The 22,148-nt window shown below is 44.0% G+C and overlaps 1 protein-coding gene across 7 annotated transcripts in view; it reads right to left on the bottom strand.

Moving 5' to 3' along the window:
- Nucleotides 1-22,148, bottom strand: part of LOC120031444 (oxidation resistance protein 1-like) — a 68,967-nt gene that overhangs the window by 25,211 nt on the left and 21,608 nt on the right. For 6 of the 7 annotated variants that reach the window (XM_038977201.1, XM_038977205.1, XM_038977203.1 and 3 more), the window contains 2 exons: nt 9,315-9,422; nt 7,683-7,796 (listed from right to left, as the gene is read on the bottom strand). In XM_038977201.1, the coding sequence (XP_038833129.1) occupies nt 7,683-7,796; nt 9,315-9,422 (222 nt within the window). The remainder of the gene's footprint in view (nt 1-7,682; nt 7,797-9,314; nt 9,423-22,148) is intronic. The other variant, XM_038977202.1, reaches the window with a different exon arrangement.

Below are 22,148 nucleotides of genomic sequence, written 5' to 3'. Positions count from 1 at the left end.
AAACGTTTGTGCCAACCATACTACAGTCATTTCTAGACACTATCTCCAGCTCCTCCATTGTAAACAATGATAATGATTTATCCACAGATGGGGCATCTGCTGCCTGCAAACACCATACATGGTGGGACTGGTCTTTGTGAGCGAGGCCACATGGCCTGCTACTGTGCCAGGCTGTGTGACTGGCTGCAGAGCCAGACGGAGGGATGGAGGGATAGGGAGGGTGTGGGAACAGGAGCCAGGCAGAGGGATGGATCTAGGGATAGTGAGGGTGTGGGAACAAGAAGATGGAGGGATGGAAGGTCGGAGGAATGAAGGATGGAGGGATAGGGAAGGAGGGTGTGGGAAAATGGCGTAGACGGAGAGATGAACAGTAGGCGTGCGGGTCTGCTGTGTGTGAAACACCAAACCCACAGCTGTCTGCTGGCCTCTTGACACCCTCCCACACCTCTCCTGTCTCTGTCTCTGACACCAGCCCACGACTACTGACCCACCGGCACACAACTAGCAACACACACACACACACACACACACACACACACACACACACACACACACATACACACAGGCAGCTAATGAGGCTGAGGGGGCAGCTCAACATGCTAGACAAAACAGAACAAACAAAAACAACTACTGGCTGGACTTCCAACCCGGCTACTCCGACACACAACAAGACTGTGTTAGCCCTTTGCACTAAAACCTAGGCCTTCACTGAACCACCACCGTTACAGGAACATTATACATCAGTAGGAAAGAGAAGACACTTGAGTGGTGCTCTCCTTGGTCGGTCACTGTCATCAACTTCAGGTGGATATCTACAGTGCTTCACCCATCCTCTCTTCACTGGCACATTGACTTCCTAGTGACTCATGCTCCAGTCCTCTCTGTTCTGCTGCAGTAATACTACAGCAACATGACAAGAGGTATTCACAGCTTCCAATAACACACAGCTCTAGGCCGCATCCCAAATGGCAACATATTCCCTATATGGTACACTAGTTTCAACCATGGCTCATAGGGCTTTGATCAAAAATAGTACACAATGTAGGGAATAGGGTGCCATTTGGGACACACTAACTGTCCCCTTCCCCAGCAGCACATAGCTGACAACAGAAATCCGAACACTGGCCTGGTTTAAAATAAACAGTCCTAACATGTCCTCCTTCCTCTCTTAGACAATATCCTCCATTCCCCTATCATCACAGGAGAGGAGGCAGATCACAGGAAGGAAGGGTGTGTGTATGTGTGTGTGAGGTGGTCTAACATAACACTGTGAGCTAACCCTCCCACTCTGCCCTATCATTTGTATGAGAGATACACTTTAACAGTGTTCCAGTCTCTATCTGTCATCATGGTGTTGTTCATACCATAAACCAGCATTAGGCCAGGTGTGCATAATATACTGTTTCCCTCAGGTACTTGGACAGCGGTCATATATGCTGAGGACTATATGTTTCATGTGTTAGCCTGATCAGGGTTCTAATTCAGGGCTAGGGGTTGGGGGAAAGGGCACCCCATAACACATCAGACTCCATCTATAAGAACTTAAATACCAATGTGAACCCCACAATTGTCAAAGATATCGACGTGTGTGTGTCTGTGAGAGGAGGTGTACACTGGCCGACCGGAGAGTGGGAGAGGCTAAAGATGGAGGAATGGAGAGAGGGATGGGATGGTGTTATCACATGGTGCTTTGATCCCAGAGGCTATGGGAAATCAATCCAGTCTAGAGCTGCTTACCAGGTGGAAAGGAAGAAAGCTGACTCTGACATAATGCTATGGATATTGCATCCATCCATAGAGCTGCTGCTGTTTGCTTTGCCAAGTGTGCATCCCAAATGGCACCCTATTCCCTTTATAGTGCACTACTTTTGACCAGGGTCCTGGTCAAAATTAGTGCACTATAACGGGAATAGGGTGCCACTTGGGACATGCCCATAGTAGCACAACCCCTCTAATATTATATATGTGATGGTTGTTTGTTTTCCACTTAGTAAACCTATATTGCAGGGATCATAAACTAGATTCAGACGCAGGACAATTTTTTCTTGAGCGGATGGTCGGGGAGCAGGAACGTAATAAAACAAATATTTGTAGATTGCAAATTGACTTCAAGAAGCCTAAAAACATATAGTATTTGATTAAAACATAATAATTTCAAACCTTGATTACATTTGGGGACATTCCCCTACATAGGGTGCCGTCTTTCGGATAGGAAGTTAAACGGGTGTCCTGACTCTCTGTGGTCATTCAAAATCGCATGGCACTTATTGTAAGAGTAGGGGTGTTCACCCGTTGTCATGGATAAATTCCTAACCTGGCCAAATTCCATCATGACCACCTTATCATCCCCCTCATTCCTAATTGGCATATATCACTCCTCACCTCTCCACCTGATAGCTGATGTGTGGTGAGCGTTCTGGCACAAAAATGGTTGGTTGCTACACATTGGTGGTGGATGGGTGAGTTTCCCCCTACTATACTGAATAAAAATATAAATGCAACATGTAAAGTGTTGGTCCCATGTTTCATGAGCTGAAATAAAAGATCCCATAAATGTTCCATATGCACAAAAATGTTATTTCTCTCAAATTTGTTTACATCCCTATTAGTGAGCATTTCTCCTTTGCCAAGATAATCCATCCATCTGACAGGTGTGGCATATCAAGAAGGTGATTAAACAGCATGATCATTACACAGGTGCACCTTGTGCTGGGGACAATAAAAGGCTCCTCTAAAATGTGCAGTTCTGTCACAGAACACAATGCCACAGATGTTTCAAGTGTTGAAGGAGAGTGCAATTGGCATGTTGAATGCAGTAATGTCCACCATATTTGTTGCCAGAGAATTGAACGTTCATTTGAATGCACAGAGATACTGTGATGAGACCCTGAGGCCCATTGTTGTGCCATTCATCCGCTGCCATCACCTCATGTTTCAGCATGATAATGCACGGCCCTATGTCGCAAGGATCTGTACACAATTCCTGTGAACTGAAAATGTCCCAGGTCTTCCATGGCCTGCATACTCACCAGACATGTCACCCATTGAGCATGTTTGGGATGCTCTGGATTGACGTGTATGACAGCGTGTTCCAGGTTCCGCCAATATCCATTAACTTCGCATTCAAGAGGAGTCGGACAACATTCCACAGGCCACAATCCACAGCCTGAACAACACTGAACAACACTATGTGAACGAGATGTGTAAGCACTGCAGGCAAATAGCTCTCACACCAGATACTTATCCACGCCCCTACTTTTTTTTATAAAGTTGAAGTCGGAAGTTTACATACACCTTAGGCAAATACATTTAAACTCAGTTCTTCACAATTCCTGACATTTAATCCTAGTAAAAATTCCCTGTCTTAGGTCAGTTAGGATCACCACTTCATTTTAAGAATGTGAAATGTCAGAATAATAGTAGAGAGAATGATTTATTTCAGCTTTTATTTCTTTCATCACATTCCCAGTGGGTCAGACGTTTACATACACTCAATTAGTATTTAATTGGCATTGCCTTTAAATTGTTTAACTTGGGTCAAACGTTTCGGGTAGCCTTCCACAAGCTTCCCACAATAAGTTGGGTGAATTTTGGCCCATTCCTCCTGACAGAGCTGGTGTAGGCCTCCTTGCTCAGGTTTGTCAGGTTTGTAGGCCTCCTTGCTCACACACACCTTTTCAGTTCTGCCAAACAACTTTTCTATAGGATTGAGGTCAGGGCTTTGTGATGGCCACTCCAATACCTTGACTTTGTTGTCCTTAAGCCATTTTGCCACAACTTTGGAAGTATGCTTGGGGTCATTCTCCATTTGGAAGACCTATTTGCGACCAAGCTTTAACTTCCTGACTGATGTCTTGAGATGTTGCTTCAATATATCCACATAATTTTCCTGCCTCATGATGCCATCTATTTTGTGAAGTGCACCAGTCCCTCCTGCAGCCATGCACTCCCACAACATGATGCTGCCACCCCTGTGCTTCACGGTTGGAATGGTGTTCTTCGGCTTGCAAGCCTCCCACTGTTTCCTCCAAACATAACGATGGTCATTATGGCCAAACAGTTCTATTTTTGTTTCATCAGACCAGAGGACATTTCTCCAAAAAGTACGATCTTTGTCCCCATGTGCAGTTGCAAACCGTAGTCTGGCTTTTTTTAATGGCGGTTTTGGAGCAGTGGCTTCTTCCTTGCTGAGGTGGCCTTTCAGGTTATGTCGATATAGGATTCGTTTACTGTGGATATAGATACTTTTGTACCCGTTTCCTCCATTATCTTCACAAAGTCCTTTGCTGTTGTTCTGGGATTGATTTGCACTTTTCGCACCAAAGTACGTTCATCTCTTGGAGACAGAAAGCGTCTCCTTCCTGAGCAGTATGATGGCTGCGTGATCCCATGGTGTTCATACTTGCGTACTATCGTTTGTACAGATGAACGTGGTACCTTCAGGCGTTTGGAAATTGCTCCCTGGATGAACCAGACTTGTGGAGGTCTCCAATTTTATTTCTGAGGTCTTGGCTGATTTCTTTTGATTTTCCCATGATGTCAAGCAAAGAAGCACTGAGTTTGAAGGTAGGCCTTGAAATACATCCACAGGTACACCTCCAATTGACTCAAATGATGTCAATTAGCCTATCAGAAACTTCTAAAGCCATGACATAATTTTCTGGAATTTTCCAAGCTGTTTAAAGGCAGTCAACTTAGTGTATGTACTCTTCTGACCCACTAGAATTGTGATAGAGTGAATTATAAGTGAAATAATCTGTCTGTAAACAATTGTTGGAAAAATGACTTATGTCATGCACAAAGTAGATGTCCTAACCGACATGCCAAAACAAGAAATTTGTGGAGTGGTTGAAAAATGAGTCTTAATGACTCCAACCTAAGTGTATAAACTTTTGACTTCAACTGTATCTGTGACCAACAGATGCCTATCTGTTTTCCCAGTCATGTGAAATCCATAGATTAGGGCCTAATGAATTTATTTTAATTGACTGATTTCCTTATGTGAACTTTAACTCAGTAAAATCTTAGAAATTGTTTTATGTTGCGTTGATATTTTTGTTCAAAAAACCATTGAATGAGTAGGTGTGTCCAAACTTTAGACTGGTACTGGTAATGTATATTTTTTTCTCAGAAAACTTGGGGGGGCAAAAAACTCCACCAAACCCAAAACCACCTGCTAGTTGGGGAACACTGCTATAATAATTCATGAGGATCTTTAGTGCAGAGAGGAAGACCGAGGGACTCTTTTAGCAAAATGTTTGACCCCATATATTAACACTCCATAACACCCAGTGCCATTTACACTACAATAGAAAATAACAGAATAGAATGACTAGTGACTAGGACAAGGAATTCATTCCTTCCCAGACCCCTTCAGGACAAACCACCTGCCTGCCAATGCCCTGAGCTTCCGTCCTGTACTGTATGGCCTTGCAGACAGGCTGTAATGTAGACTGGACATCAAAGGCAGAGAGAGAGAGTAGAAGGCTAGAAGTGGAATACTGTGGAAGATTTAACCACAGCTCCCCCATGTGGACATGTCCATGTTCTGCAACCATGAGCAGAAAAAACATATACTGTAAATTCATTGGTTGCATCCCTTGAACCTTTCTTCCTGATTCTCCTATAGAGACAGGAGGATGTTGGCAAGGTGGCAGAGTAGAGGTGAAACCCCAAGGTCCGGGCTGGGTTACCTGAGCAGCTGTAGTTTGGAACCAGCCCATTGGGCACCAGCCACCCTGCAGTGGGCTAGGCAGGTAATTTACACTAGTCCTATTTCCCTGGCCCTAAAAATAGAGGCCTACTCTGTTCTGTGCAACAGAAGGAAGGAAGTAAGGGTGCCAGGACACAACAGAACAGGATAGGAGAGGGAGAGGGAGAGAGGTCTGGAGGACAGTGAGCTAGGCTGGCTATGGTCACAGCATGAGATTCGAATGCCAGCACGATGGCTAGCCAGCCATGACATTTCATGCCTGCCAGACATTACAGCCTGTTCTGTGCGGCCAGTGGAGCCTGCTAAGGGGAGGACGGCTCATAATAATGTCTGGAACGGACTCAATGGAATGGCATCAAACCGTGTTTGATGTATTTGATACCATTCCACCTAATGCACTCCAGCCATTACCACGAGCCTGTCCTCCCCAATTAAGGTGCCACCAACCTCCTGTGTGTGTAGCAACAAAAAAGATCATTGAGGTTTAGAAAAAGCATTGTGCAGGTTAAGGTCCTTCCTCCTCTACCTTGTAAACCATACTGGATCTTTACTCCACGTCCTGTTGAGGTGATTTACACTCCCCTGTCTGTCCTAGTAACACATCATGCTTCCTCTCTCTGGAATAACTGCTGTACGCATTCCAAATGGGACCCTATTCCCTATGTAGTGCACTACTTTTGACCAGGGCCCATAGCGCTCTGGTCAAAAGCATTGCACTACATAGGGCATAGGGTGCCATTTGGGACATGCAGGCTGTCTCGCTGGTCATCTGAGAGAACGAGCTCCGTTCATTAGTTTCTCTAAATATCAGACAGAGCATCACACTAAAAGGCTTAATTTCTCCACAGTCACACACAGCCCTTCTCCCTCAGATCCTCGTCCTCCGCTGAGAGCCAAGAAATAGGCTCCTGTTCTTATAGGCATGACCTAAATAGATAAGCGCTAAATAAACTAACGAACGGGATCCTTCTTTCAGCTTGAGTAGTGTTGAATTTATGCAGCTAGTTTAGCAAGGCAGCAGTAGCAGAGGAACCCATTTTCTGATAACATTCTGACAAAACAGTGCCTGGTCGCCATGGAGACCACCTGGGACAAACAGTCATATTTCTTTTGGGGTCAGAAGGTTCCTGTGTGTTTAATGATGGGCTCGTTTGGTGCCGGGTTGGGCAGGGTGGAGAGGGCAATCTATGGAGCAGGAGGGTGACACTCCTGACCTGAGAACAGTGGAACATGTCAGCTTCCAGTATTCCTTTACAGAGGACTAGATAGGCCTGATTCCAGACCTGCTAGAACCAACCACACTTAAGGGCATTTTCCCAAGCTATACTGCACTGACATGGTTACAGATCCACCATAGTTGCTGGAACAGTGAAAACCTGCAGATATTTGATCCCCTGTCCCTCCCTTGGATTACACCTTAACTAACACATTATTCCCTCTTATATACTGAGGTTGTCAACACGACCGTTCAGTAAATAACAAACTAACTTTATTGGCTGCATGCTTCTTTAAATGGAGACTAAATGGAACAGTAAAAGCAGTGGCATTTCAGCTATCACCGCCCCAGAACAGAATTGTGTGAGGGAAGTTAACCTAACATCACTGTAACTATTGCTTAATGGGCAGAACAAAGAGCCATTCTATTACCTGGAGCCAGAGCCATACATCAAGTCTGTATACTGTAGGTCAGCTATCAATGGAGAATTAGTACATTACAGACTTATTCTGCTCATAAAATATAACGCATCGCTTATTGTCTGTCCTGGATTGTTTGGACAGTATGAGAGTTGGCCCTTTACATTTTAAATCGGATTTGTGATAGATATTTATGCAGGATTTCTGATAAAGCCTTCTATCTCACTCTATGATAGGTGTTGTACGTATGTGTGTGAGTGCTTGAGAGCAGACGCATGGTGAAGGGAGAATGCCAACGCGTTCATTGCGAGTGCGTGTGTGAATGCCAACATACCGTCACCTTCTCTAAGTCAGCGTCTGAGGAGGTGGGAGACAGAGGGCTGCTGGGGCTAAGGGAAGGGGAGCTCCCCACACTGGATATGTGCTCAGGATCAGGAACGTACAGAACCTGCAAACACAATCCATGTCTGGATTTAAACAGGCCGACACACAGAGAAAGGAACATACATGCAAAGACAGAAGTGACTATGAAAATATTTTCAGCATGATTTATGACATCCCAAGACAGACAAACAACAAAAAGTGAAAGCACAATTTGTGTGTCCTAAAATCATCAGATGTAATATATCTCACCCGGTGTCTGATGTTTTTAAGAGTTCATAATGATATGACTAAGTCATCATAGGATATGTTGAATTTAGTTATTGTCCTGCGAGTGTGTCTGTTGTTCAAGCACTAGATTAGCATGTGTTGTTGGCGTTAAGGATCTTGAGAGGCCCTACTTGTGTCTCCTTGTCCCCCTGAGAGCAGGGCCAGACAGTTAAGTGGTGGTGAGTGTTCTGACTGAATAGGCCCAGTGTGACGCCATGGCAGGCTAATGCTGACAAGTGTAGCAAGGGACAGAACAGGAGTGGAGTTTTTCTGGTCCCAGTGTGTGTGTGTGTGTGTGTGTGTGTGTGTGTGTGTGTGTGTGTGTGTGTGTATGTTCCACATGTGATAATATTGGTGGTGCTAGGGCAGTGTTTGGTCATGGAACCCAGTAGAGATGCTGAGAGCCCTCCAGAGCTGGCTGGCTGGTTGGAAACAACATCAACAACCCTGCATTGTGCATCATGTTGCTGAGAGCTGCTACTGACTCTGACTATCAATGTGATTGCAGACTTCCTGCCTTGACTCTCCATTTAAGTAGATTCGAGTGGCTCTGGTTCTGACGCCAGGAAAAGACCAACTTTGGCTGTGTGTCATGTTTTAGGGTGCTACTTGGAGCCTCAGAGAGAGAGTTCAATAGGACACAACCAAAAGAGGAGACATTGAGCCCAGCAAAATGGCTTTATCAGGGTTCTGTTCTGTAGCTACGGAACGAAACAATCCAAAACTATGTAAAGGAGGGGGGTACTATCTGAACTTTGCCCAATAAGACATGCTTGTTTTTCATTTTTTATTGTGAAACGTTTTACTCCTAATGAACAGGACCCATGAAGTTGAACCTTTTTAATGGTACTGCCTGAGGACTGGAGGGATTTCAACACTCTGTTTCCCATGACACAGATGTCTTAGTGGAATAAACACACAGATTGTTTTAACTCTTGTGAGTGGAGTGGTTAGTAGTGACACCAGTATATGCCATTGACAGAATCAGTGGGAAGAGAGAGCAGGGATGAGGAGTGGGTGAGTGTTAGTGGTTGTGGCATGGAGGATAGATGCATTGAGAGAGACACACCAAGCATGAGTGTAGTAGATTGGTGTTCTCCAATCCATTCCTCAGGAAACTCCTCCAGGACTGTACATTTGTGTTACAGCCCAGTATTAGCACACCTGATTCAACCTAATCAAGGGGTTTGTGACTACAGTAGTTGACTATTTGAATAAGGTGTGCTAGTGTGGGGCTGGAACAAAAAAGGTGCTGCCCAAGGGATCTCTGAAAGGAAGAAACCAGTGATGGGTGTACAGTAGATCGTGTTCACACCTGGCCAGGACAGACGGCTCTGGAGAACAGCTTGTTGAGCTGAACCAGCTCGTTGGGTGTGGTGTCAAACTTGAGCGCTATGTTGTTCAGTGTGTCCCGCGTCTCCACCTGGAGGACCACAAAACAGAAGAGAAGCACAGAATATCAAAACTCTTGTACTGTGCTTGGCTGGCTGGTCCTCCTGGGTCCCACATGAGAAGGAGAGAAACTCTGCTGTCTTATATTCCCCTCTCAGAGATTAACATGGACTTGGTGTGTAGGAGTGTATTCAGACCTGCTTGGTGTAGTTCAGTAGTGTATTCAGACTGGCTTGGTGTAGTTCAGTAGTGTATTCAGACTGGCTTGGTGTAGTGCAGTAGTGTATTAGACTGGATTGGTGTAGTGTAGTAGTGTATTCAGTCTGGATTGGTGTAGTGCAGTAGTGTATTAGACTGGCTTGGTGTAGTTCAGTAGTGTATTCAGACTGGCTTGGTGTAGTGCAGTAGTGTATTAGACTGGATTGGTGTAGTGTAGTAGTGTATTAGACTGGATTGGTGTAGTGTAGTAGTGTATTCAGACTGGCTTGGTGTAGTGTAGTAGTGTATTCAGACTGGCTTGGTGTAGTGTAGTAGTGTATTCAGACTGGATTGGTGTAGTGTAGTAGTGTATTCAGACTGGATTGGTGTAGTGCAGTAGTGTATTCAGACTGGATTGGTGTAGTGCAGTAGTGTATTAGACTGGATTGGTGTAGTGTAGTAGTGTATTCAGTCTGGCTTGGTGTAGTGTAGTAGTGTATTCAGTCTGGATTGGTGTAGTGCAGTAGTGTATTCAGACTGGCTTGGTGTAGTGCAGTAGTGTATTCAGACTGGCTTGGTGTAGTGCAGTAGTGTATTCAGACTGGCTTGGTGTAGTGCAGTAGTCTATTCAGACTGGCTTGGTGTAGTGCAGTAGTGTATTCAGACTGGCTTGGTGTAGTTCAGTAGTGTATTAGACTGGCTTGGTGTAGTGCAGTAGTGTATTCAGACTGGCTTGGTGTAGTGCAGTAGTGTATTCAGACTGGCTTGGTGTAGTTCAGTAGTGTATTAGACTGGCTTGGTGTAGTGCAGTAGTGTATTCAGACTGGCTTGGTGTAGTGCAGTAGTGTATTCAGACTGGCTTGGTGTAGTGCAGTAGTGTATTCAGACTGGCTTGGTGTAGTTCAGTAGTGTATTCAGACTAGATTGGTGTAGTGCAGTAGTGTATTCAGTCTGGCTTGGTGTAGTGCAGTAGTGTATTAGACTGGCTTGGTGTAGTGCAGTAGTGTATTCAGACTGGCTTGGTGTAGTGTAGTAGTGTATTCAGACTGGATTGGTGTAGTGTAGTAGTGTATTCAGACTGGCTTGGTGTAGTGCAGTAGTGTATTCAGTCTGGCTTGGTGTAGTGCAGTAGTGTAATCAGTCTGGCTTGGTGTAGTGTAGTAGTGTATTCAGACTGGATTGGTGTAGTGTAGTAGTGTATTCAGTCTGGATTGGTGTAGTTCAGTAGTCTATTCAGACTGGCTTGGTGTAGTGTAGTAGTGTATTAGACTGGAGATGGTGAATGAGGGGTGTTCATAAATAGCACCACTGACTACACTAACTGGAGGTAAGGAATAGCATATGTTTACATGAATGTCAATATGAGCCTTGTTTCACCATATGACCTTACTCACATGATACCAACCCACCAGGCAAACAACTGACATTCACATTCAATCATCATCCAGTTTGGTTGACATCTTAGTATATTTGGCCCAGTGGATAAACAAACTTACAGCTTGTACAGTACTGTATGTGTGCTATTTCAATGTCTCTTAGAGGATGCAGACTGAGTGTCACAGATATAACAGCTTGTGTGGGTTGACATTGAGGCAGACTGGCAACTATTCGATCTACTTCCTGTAGCCAGCTGTGTCCTTTAAAGTGCATTAGCCAGATTCTTCTGGTAGCTATATAACTGCACTACAGAGACATGTGCCTGAGCTGGTAAATAACTCACAAGTCCTGTGGGGTTCTGCCTACCAACTAACAATGACAGGGATGTCAAGAACTCCTAGTGTGTGGGAGAGGGGGCTCGTGGGAGAGGCAGGGGAACCGAACAGACGGTGTGTGTGTGTATAAAAACAGGGCTGCTGACAGTGACTCTGAGTTGTATAATGGTAGAACATGGGGCTGTGTAACAGTCATAAGACTGGCTCAGTTAGGTGACTTCATAGGACAGAGGAAGGAAACAATTCAAAACAACATGGAGGAATGTCATTGTCTGCTCTTCTACACTCGTAAGATAAACAACTTCTCCCCAGACAGGAGGACAGTCTTGGGCCTAGACGGAAAGACAGAAAAAACGCACACACATGCCATGCACACAACACACGGACATCATGTACACACACACCCACATACACAGAGTCATAAGCAGTGCAAGCAGGTATTAACGTGTGCGTCAGAAGAACTCAACAGACACATTGGAAAATGAATAAAGCAGGAATATTGTGTCTGTGACAGTCACATATGACACCAACAGAATCATTTGCAAACGCTACAAATACAGAAGAAACAGAAGAACAGAGAAATACAGAAGCTCAAATACAAAAACAGAAGCTCAGCCTTAGAGGCAAACCACAACGGCCATGTTGCATGTGCGAGCGTTGCAAAATAAATGTACACATACATGTTATTTTATCAATTCACCCACACCGCTCACACGTGTGAACTAGCATCTGACTAGCCAAGCGCTAAAATAGTACTTGGTTCTATTTGAGAAACTCCACGCTCTGCAAGTCCCATCCTTATTGGATATCAGAAAACCCAAACCCACGTGGATGCTTGACAAACCAACGAGAGAGTAATTAAAGATAACTAACTAAAAACGAAACTAGTTTTCCTTTTTTATCTGTGGATTAACTGTCGGAGAAAAACACAAGATTGTGTATGACTCCAGGCCAAAATTCTCCAAAGAACCAGTTAAAAAGAGGAGCATATTCATGTCAGGTAAAATAACAACCCAGGGCTCTATTTTAACAAACCTAATTCAATGGTAAATCTTGGCGCTGGCGGTAGGGCTATAGGTCCAGGGGTGGGTCAGGAATATTTTTGCTATTTTCACTGCTGTAATTATGAGAGGAATATCTGGCGTTAGCACGAAAAGGCTGGGTTTTGATGAATAAATCAATGCTAAGTGTGAGGAGGGCTTGGCTTAATTATAAGTGTGACGAGCGTTTTCATGGCTTAATATGGCATGCCGTTGTCCCAAGATCAAATCAAATTTTATTTGTCACATACAAATGGTTAGCAGATGTTAATGCGAGTGTAGCGAAATGCTTGTGCTTCTAGTTCCGACAATGCAGTAATAACCAACGAGTAATCTAACCTAACAATTTCACAACAACTACCTTATACACACAAGTGTAAAGGGATGAAGAATATGTACATAAAAATATATGAATGAGTGATGGTACAGAACGGCATAGGCAAGGTCAGTAGATGGTATAGAGTACAGTATATACATATGAGATGAGTAATGTAGGGTATGTAAACATATAAAAGTGGCATTGTTTAAAGTGGCTAGTGATACATGTCTTACATAAAGATGGCAAGATGCAGTAGATGGTATAGAGTACAGTATATACAGTATATCACAAAAGTGAGTACACCCCTCACATTTTTGTAAATATTTGAGTATATATTTTCATGTGACAACACTGAAGAAATGACACTTTGCTACAATGTAAAGTAGTGAGTGTACAGCTTGTATAACAGTGTAAATTTGCTGTCCCCTCAAAATAACTCAACACACAGCCATTAATGTCTAAACCGCTGGCAACAAAAGTGAGTACACCCCTAAGTGAAAATGTCCAAATTGGACCCAATTAGCCATTTTCCCTCCCCGGTGTCATGTGACTCGTTAGTGTTACAAGGTCTCAGGTGTGAATGGGGAGCAGGTGTGTTAAATTTGGTGTCATCGCTCTCACACTCCCTCATACTGGCTGGTCACTGGAAGTTCAACATGGCACCTCATGGCAAAGAACTCTCTGAGGATCTGAAAAAAAAAGAATTGTTGCTCTACATAAAGATGGCCTGGGCTATAAGAAGATTGCCAAGACCCTGAAACTGAGCTGCAGCACGGTGGCCAAGACCATACAGCGGTTTAACTGGACAGGTTACATATGAGATGAGTAATGTAGGCTATGTAAACATTATATTAAGCGGCATTGTTTAAAGTGGCTAGTGAAGCATTTTTTTACATACATTTTTCCATTATTAAAGTGGCTGGAGTTGAGTCAGTATGTTGGCAGCAGACACTCAATGTTAGTGATGGCTGTTTAACAGTCTGACGGCCTTGAGATAGGTGTTTCCCCTGCTTTGATGCACCTGTACTGACCTCGCCTTCTAGATGATAGCAGGGTGAACAGGCAGTGGCTCGGGTGGTTGTTGTCCTTGATGATCTTTATGGCCTTCCTGTGACATCGGGTGGTGTAGGTGTCCTGGAGGGCAGGTAGTTTGCCCCCGGTGATGCGTTGTGCAGACCTCACTACCCTCTGGAGAGCCTTACGGTTGTGGGCGGAGCAGTTGCCATACCAGGCGGTGATACAGCCCGACAGGATGCTCTCGATTGTGCATCTGTAAAAGTTTTGCTTTTGGTGACACGCCGAATTTCTTCAGCCTCCTGAGGTTGAAGAGGCGCTGCTGCGCCTTCTTCACCACGCTGTCTGTGTGGGTGGACCATTTCAGTTTGTCCGTGATGTGTACGCCGAGGAACTTAACTTACTACCCTCTCCACTACTGCCCTGTCGATGTGGATAGGTGTAGTAGAGGTGCTCCCTCTACTGTTTCCTGAAGTCCACAATCATCTCGTTTTGTTGACGTTGAGTGAGGTTATTTTCCTGACACCACACTCCGAGGGTCCTCACCTCCTCCCTGTAGGCCGTCTCGTCGTTGTTGGTAATCAAGCCTACCACTATAGTGTCGTCTGCAAACTTGATGATTGAGTTGGAGGCGTGCATGGCCCCGCAGTCTTGGGTGAACAGGGAGTACAGGAGAGGGCTCAGAACACACCCTTGTGGGGCCCCAGTGTTGAGGATCAGAGGGGTGGAGATGTTGTTACCTACCCTCACCATCTGGGGGCGGCCCGTCAGGAAGTCCAGTACCTAGAAGGACAGGGCGGGGTCGAGACCCAGGATCTCGAGCTTGATGACGAGTTCGGAGGGTACTATGGTGTTAAATGCTGAGCTGTAGTCAATGAACAGCATTCTCACATAGGTATTCCTCTTGTCCAGATGGGTTAGGGCAGTGTGGTTGCGATTGCATCGTCTGTGGACCTATTGGGGCGGTAAGCAAATTGGAGTGGGTCTAGGGTGTCAGGTAGGGTGGAGGTGATATGGTCCTTGACTAGTCTCTCAAAGCACTTCATGATGACAGAAGTGAGTGCTACGGGGCGGTAGTCGTTTAGCTCAGTTACCTTAGCTTTCTTGGGAACAGGAACAGTGGTGGCCCTCTTGAAGCATATAGGGACAGCAGACTGGGATAAGGATTGATTGAATATGTCCGTATACACACCAGCCATCTGGTCTGTTCTGTCGGTTATTGACGGTCTTTGCGTTGTCATCTACTCTAATTCGGCTGGGGGCACAGAATAGTCTCTTCCTAGTCCATTGTGGATTGATACAGTTTATTCAATAGCATAGGCTAAAGTAATGAGTAATAGCAACATGAAAGAAAAAACATCCACTGTTTGATCAATATGTTTGGAGTGTTGACAGTCAACATTGTTGTAACTGACTTCAACAAGTATAGGCCTTTACGCATCGCACTTCTCCTCAAATAAAAAATACTAGGCTCCCGTAATTTGAATATGTTTGGAGGAGCGCGTCTTTGGTAACCAGACAAGAGGTGCTCTTTGGAAATGGGGATGGATACAAGCCGAATGGAGTAGAGTAGCCTATGCACTGCAGATAGGCCTATGTGAATAATGCAAAAGCATGAGAGCAAAAGGAGACCATTTAGAAACCTTTTAATGGATAGGCTACTTGGCCTATGCATGGCCAGGATAAGAAAGATAAGGTTGGGTAAGGGTAGCCTATAAGGGCTTGTTCTTTAATCAAACAAAATGTTTAAAAAAAGCTAATGTTACATGAACATAACTTGAATGTTTCTAAATACGAGTGTCACCGGATCATCTCATCTCTTGTTCCATGATGGGCATATAGCCTACTGTTATGAATTGTATGAATAATGACTAAATGATGTATACATTTAACGTAGAACTATAACTAACTGAATTCTACCCTGTTTTTCTATATTGATAAATAATGTTAGTTCATAAGAAATAGGTTATGTAGCATGTACCTGGGAAGAGAGGAATGTATGTGTGTGACTAAAGACAACTAAGTGGATCATTAAACTATGTTTGAACTGACCCGGCAATAACTCTGGGGAGATAAGATAGGACAGGGAGAGCCCCTCCAGATTTCCCGTATCTGGGGGGGACTGGAACTGTCAGCTGAGTGGTAATAAACTGTGGTGAGACCCCAGGAGAAAAAGAGAGAATCCAAATATTAGTATGTATGTGCGTAGGTTAAGAGAATATTATAAAAGGAACGTTTTTGTATATGCACAGCAGAGCTCTCGTAAATAAACATTCTGACGATTGTAGACTGGCCTCTGTCTGTTTCATTTCAATAAGAACCTTACAAATTCTTATTAACAGACAGAGTAGTTTAATTGAAGTTCAGTTTATGAACATTGAGAACAAAATTATCGTAACACCTACATGGAGTTTTTTTTAGGCATATAACCTACATGGAGTATTTTTTAGGCATATAGCCTCCATGGAGTTTTTTTTAGGCATATAGCCTACATGGAGGTTTTTTTAGGCATATAGCCTACATGGAGGGTTTTTTAGGCATATAGCCTACATGGAGGGGTTTTTAGGCATATAGCCTACATGTAGTTTTTTTTAGGCACATAGCCTACATGGAGGGTTTTTTAGGCATAGCCGACATGGAGGGTTTTTTAGGCATGTAGCCTACATGGAGGGTTTTTTAGGCACATAGCCTACATGGAGGGTTTTTTAGGCATAGCCGACATGGAGGGTTTTTTAGGCATATAGCCTACATGGAGTTTTTTTTTAGGCATATAGTCTACATGGAGGGGTTTTTAGGCATATAGCCGACATGGAGGGTTTTTTAGGCATATAGCCTACATGGAGGGTTTTTTAGGCATATAGCCTACATGGAGGGGTTTTTAGGCATAGCCGACATGGAGGGTTTTTTAGGCATATAGCCTACATGGAGTTTTTTTTTAGGCATATAGCCTACATGGAGTTTTTTTTTAGGCATATAGCCTACATGGAGTTTTTTTAGGCATATAGCCTACATGGAGTTTTTTTTTAGGCATATAGCCTACATGGAGGGGTTTTTAGGCATATAGCCTACATGGAGTTTTTTTTTAGGCATATAGCCTACATGGAGTTTTTTTTTAGGCATATAGCCTACATGGAGTTTTTTTTTAGGCATATAGCCTACATGGAGGATATTTTTTAAGCACATCCTAAATAATTAGAGGAGCAGGAGGGGTTTTTAGGCATATAGCCTACATGGAGTTTTTTTTTAGGCATATAGCCTACATGGAGTTTTTTTTAGGCATATAGCCTACATGGAGTTTTTTTTAGGCATATAGCCTACATGGAGGATATTTTTTAAGCACATCCTAAATAATTAGAGGAGCAGGATATATATATTTTTTTACAATAGCCTACATAGATAAAAAAGTGGATGTTCCCAAACTAGATGTATTTCAAAGCGGTGTCACGAGCCAAACCCTTTATGATAGTCTTGGCTACTTGGAGAATGCATTGGACAGGACAAAAAAAACTACCTTCATTGAGAGGAGGGCAGACTATGCTTGGTTTTTAATCAAATGAAACGAAATGGGTTTACGGGCACAAAAAGCACATCTGCAACGGTGATCCTCAACACGGGGGCCACCCCGGGGTTGCGGCTTAGTTCCCTTCTGTACTCCCTGATCCCCCACGAATGCGTGGCCAAGCACGACTCCAACACCATCAAGTTTGCTGCCGACACAACGGTGGTAGGCCTGATCACCGACAACGATGAGACAGCCTATAGGGAGGAGGTCAGAGACCTGGCAGTGTGGTGCCAGGACAACAACCTCTCCCTCAATGTGAGCAAGACAAAGGACATGATCGTGGACTACAGGAAAAGGAGGTTCGAACACGCCCCCATTCACATCGACAGGGCTGTAGATGAGCACGTCTAGAGTTTAAAGTTCCTTGGTGTCCACATCACCAACAAACTAATATGGTCCAAACACACCAGGAAAGTTATGAAGAGGGCACAACAATGGCTTTCCCCCCTCAGGAGACTGAAAAGATTTGGAATGGGTCCCCAGTGTTACATCTGCTCCTGCCACTCCCTCTACTGCTCATCCTGTGTCTCCTTGGCCTGCTGCCACTCCCCCAGTGCTTTCTCCCCCTCTCTGTGTGTGTGTGTGGAAAGTGTGGGTGGAGACAGGTGTGCTGAAGTAGTCAAAGCAGATCCCCACCAGCTGCAACCTGTTCCATAATCAAGAGCTCTACAAATACTCAGCCCTGCCACTTCCATGCTGCCAGATCGTAATCTCTGCTCAGTCAGTCTACGTTTCTAGCCGTTTGTTCCTGTTTAGATCCTGTTGTGCCTGTTTTCCCTTGTGTGACACTGTTTTCCTCTCTGCTACAGTTCTGGCTGCTCTGACTCTGGTCCCTATCTCCAGTCCCACTTCTTATCAGTCCTGCTACTGTCCTGGATTCCCCACTCTACTGCTCCCTTGGATTCCCCTCCGGACATGCTTACCCTGTCCCAAAACATCTCGCTACAGCCTCAGCCTCCGCACCTGGTTTCCTGCAACCCGCCGAGCTTTCCCTGGCCTGCTCTCCATCTTCCCTCTGTGTTTCAATAAATACCTTGGTTACTTCATCCCAGTCTCCTCGTCTGAGTCTGCTCTTGGGTTCACCTGTTCCGCTCCGCGTAACACCCAGATCCTCAAAGTTCTACAGCTGCACCATCGAGAGCATCCTGACCGGTTGCATCACTACCTGGTATGGCAACTGCTTGGCGTCCGACCGTAAGGCGCAACAGAGGGTAGTGCGTACAGCCCAGTACATCACTGGGGCCAAGCTTCCTGCCATACAGGACCTATATACTAGGTGGTGTCAGAGGAAGGCCCAAAAAATGGTTGAAGACTCCAGTTACCCAAGTCATAGATTGTTCTCTCTGCCATTACATGGTAAGTGGTACCGGAGCGCAAAGTCTGGGTCCAAAAGGCTCCTTCTACCCCCAAGCCATAAGACTGCTGAACAATTAATCAAATGGCCACCCGGACTATTTGCATTGACACCCCCCCCTTTGTTTTTACACTGCTGCTACTCGCTGTTTATTATCTTTACCCCTACCTACATGTACAAATTACCTCGACTAACCTGTACCCCCACTCATTGACATTAGTTTTTTTTCTTTAGTTTATTTAGTCAATATTTTCTTAACTGCATTGTTGGTTATTTAGGGCTTGTAAGTTAGCATTTTTGTAGTCGGTGCATGTGACAAATAAAATTTTATCTTTTGCGTTCCATGTGCATATGGGCACTGTGTGTCATGGCTGAATAGACTGCGCCTCCGCTCTCAAAATCCACGCCATAACCAATCGTGTTACCGCTGTCCAGCTTTTGGTTGATTTTAAATATCCCCACCAGCATTACCTGAAATTGTCCCTTTTGCACACGTTTTTAAGGACACACCTCAAATATTGCCACCCCTTCCACCTCAGTGCAAGTGAGCTCATATAAGACAGCTAAATGACCAATCCTGGTGCAAGGGTTAAAAAACAGAAGAGTGCCAGCTTTAACAGGTCGAAATTGCAAAAGAGCGTGCATTTAACAATTGCACTGGCTAAACGCCAACAGAAAATAGAGCCCCCAATGTTCATGTCCCAGGACAACCTAGCTAGCAACAGTTAGCTAACTAAATGTCCATGAATGTTTCATGTGTGTTTAGACCCGAAATTAATATCATTGATTCACAGTTGATTTTGGTATTTTAACCTATGTGTCATGATTGCATCTGGTGGGGATAGACAAAATCAACATGATGGCGCGGGTGTAGTCAGCATGTTAGCAACCATGGACCTCTCTTATCTGTGTGTCTGGTGTTAGGGAGGAGTGACTAAAACCTGCAATATGACCGGACTAAATTCACATAGAAATGTGAGTTATAGATATGTCATTGAAAGCAAGTCTAAGAAGCTGTACATCGGTTCTATGTGCGCTATTTCTATGCTTCCTGTTCTTATGGCTCGTTTCTGCGTATTTTACTTTTGTTTTTGTAAACCAGCTTCAAACAGCTCAAAATACAATATATATTTCACAGTAGTTTAGATGGTACAATGATTCTCTACACTGCTTGTTTTGTCACAAATTGAAATTAGGCAAACTATTAGAAGTTTTGCAACCAGGAAATGGCAAACGATTTCTGCATATTGCACCTTTAAATTATACCACAAATGCTGTTTCTTTCACAACTTAAAATCCCAAACCATCTTTAGAAGACAACAAAACAATTCTCATCGTTCCAGTGCGAACTACATGAGGAAAGTGTGAAATACTTTGTGATGAGGACCTCACTCACTCGCTATTTTGGATGTTAACTGAACCGGACACCAAGCTAGATAACTAAAACACTTGGACAGACTCAATATCAAACAATGCCTGTATAAACACTGGAAATAACAAAATGATGTAAGGAACTTTTCAATATAACCAATAAACACTCTGGCTGCATCTGAAAAGGCACCCTATTTCCTATATAATGTAGTGCACTACGTTTGACCAGGGCCAGCACATGGCTCTGGTCAAAAGTAGTTAACTATTTTTAATTTTTTTATTTCACCTTTATTTAACCAGGTAGGCAAGTTGAGAACAAGTTCTCATTTACAACTGCGACCTGGCCAAGATAAAGCAAAGCAGTTCGACACATATAACAACACAGAGTTACACATGGAGTAAAACAAACATACAGTCAATAATACAGTAGAAAAATATGTTTATATACAATGTGCCAGAAGTATATAGAATGGTGTCGTCTGCGTAGAGGTGGATCAGAGACTCACCAGCAGAAAGAGCGACATCATTGATATATACAGAGAAGAGAGTCGGCCCAAGAATTGAACCCTGTGGCACCCCCATAGAGACTGCCAGAGGCCCGGACAACAGGCCCTCAGATTTGACACACTGAACTCTGTCGGAGAAGTAGTTGGTGAACCAGGTGAGGCAATCATTTGAGAAACCAAGGCTGTTTAGTCTGCCGATGAGGATATGGTGATTGACAGAGTCGAAAGTCTTGGCCAGACTTCAACACTAATGCAGGCAGCACAGTCTTCATTCCAGACTAGTTCAGCTGTAGCAGCACACTACATTGATTCTTCCTGAGTACCATTTGCTAACATCTCATCCATGGACTAATTCTTTTTAGCTTTACCTCCTCAATTCAGCACCAATACAACCTGTTTCAGCACTGTTTCCCTATTGGATGGTAATTTACTGTCTGTTGATGGGAATTATTAATTAACGAATCTAATTATTAAATGTGTATTGCCTAACTGTTAGAGTCTAACAGTTAGACAATCTAATATTAGGAGGACACACACACACACACACACACACACACACACACACACACACACAGTATGTTACAGACATCCTGGTGACTGGTAATGGTCACCTTGTCTGACTGAGAGGACAAACTGACTCAAGAAGGACAGACAGACAGAGCTGACTAATGGTGCCATGGAAAGCCACACATGACCAACACACTACCCTGTGGTGGAACATCAGACTGGATCCAGACAGACCCGTGGAACAGCATTGTGTAGCCTACCATCACGTTGATGCTTGCTAGGTCAGAATCCAAAACAAGGTGAAATGTGAGTCACAAAACAAGAAAACTAGTCAGTGTGCGTAATCAAACAGGAAAGAATATAGATTATACGTTCTGCAAATGGTTTAATCATCCAGAATGTAATATCAGAAGGACTATCGCTCCAGAGGCTTACAATGCAGCCTGTCTGATGAAGCCTGGATATGTGCATATGGGATGACAGTTGCCATTGTAACGGCTATCGTCATATTCCTCGGACGAGGAGAGGCGAGATGGATCGGACCAATACGCAGAGTGGGTAGTGCTCATGATAATTTATTAAATCGAAACTGAACACTAACATGAATCAAAATAACAAAATTAATACAACTGAAAACAGTCCCGTGTGGCACGAATACTAACACGGAAACAAACACCCACAAAACACACGTGAAACCCCGGCTGCCTTAGTATGATTCTCAATCAGGGACAACGATTGACAGCTGCCTCTGATTGAGAATCATACCAGGCCGAACACAAAAATCCCAACATAGAAAATCAACCATAGACAAACCCACCCAACTCACGCCCTGACCAACTAAATAAATACAAGACAAAGGAAAACAGGTCAGGAACGTGACAGCCATAGCGACTTTGTCTTTACCACCCTAATGGCATGCATTGTGTGTGCCACTGCTGTGCCGTTGTTCATCATTCAGATGCCTAATTTTACAGCTATTACAACTGACAGCTAGGACAGACATTCTCCCAGTCAGAGGCAGAGGACACAGAACAGCAGAGGAGACTGTGAATCCAATTCAAGCCAGGTGTGTTGATTTTTAATCTGAGGGTATCCTTCTATTGACACACTTGTTGAATTATGCAAGAGAACGTGACAACAACAGTAATTCATGAGGCAGTCTAGACAGTGCAGG

The sequence above is a fragment of the Salvelinus namaycush genome, chromosome 37 (assembly GCF_016432855.1).
Source record: "Salvelinus namaycush isolate Seneca chromosome 37, SaNama_1.0, whole genome shotgun sequence".
Classification (NCBI taxonomy): Eukaryota; Metazoa; Chordata; class Actinopteri; order Salmoniformes; family Salmonidae; genus Salvelinus; species Salvelinus namaycush.
This window is presented reverse-complemented; position numbering and strand designations above follow the sequence as displayed.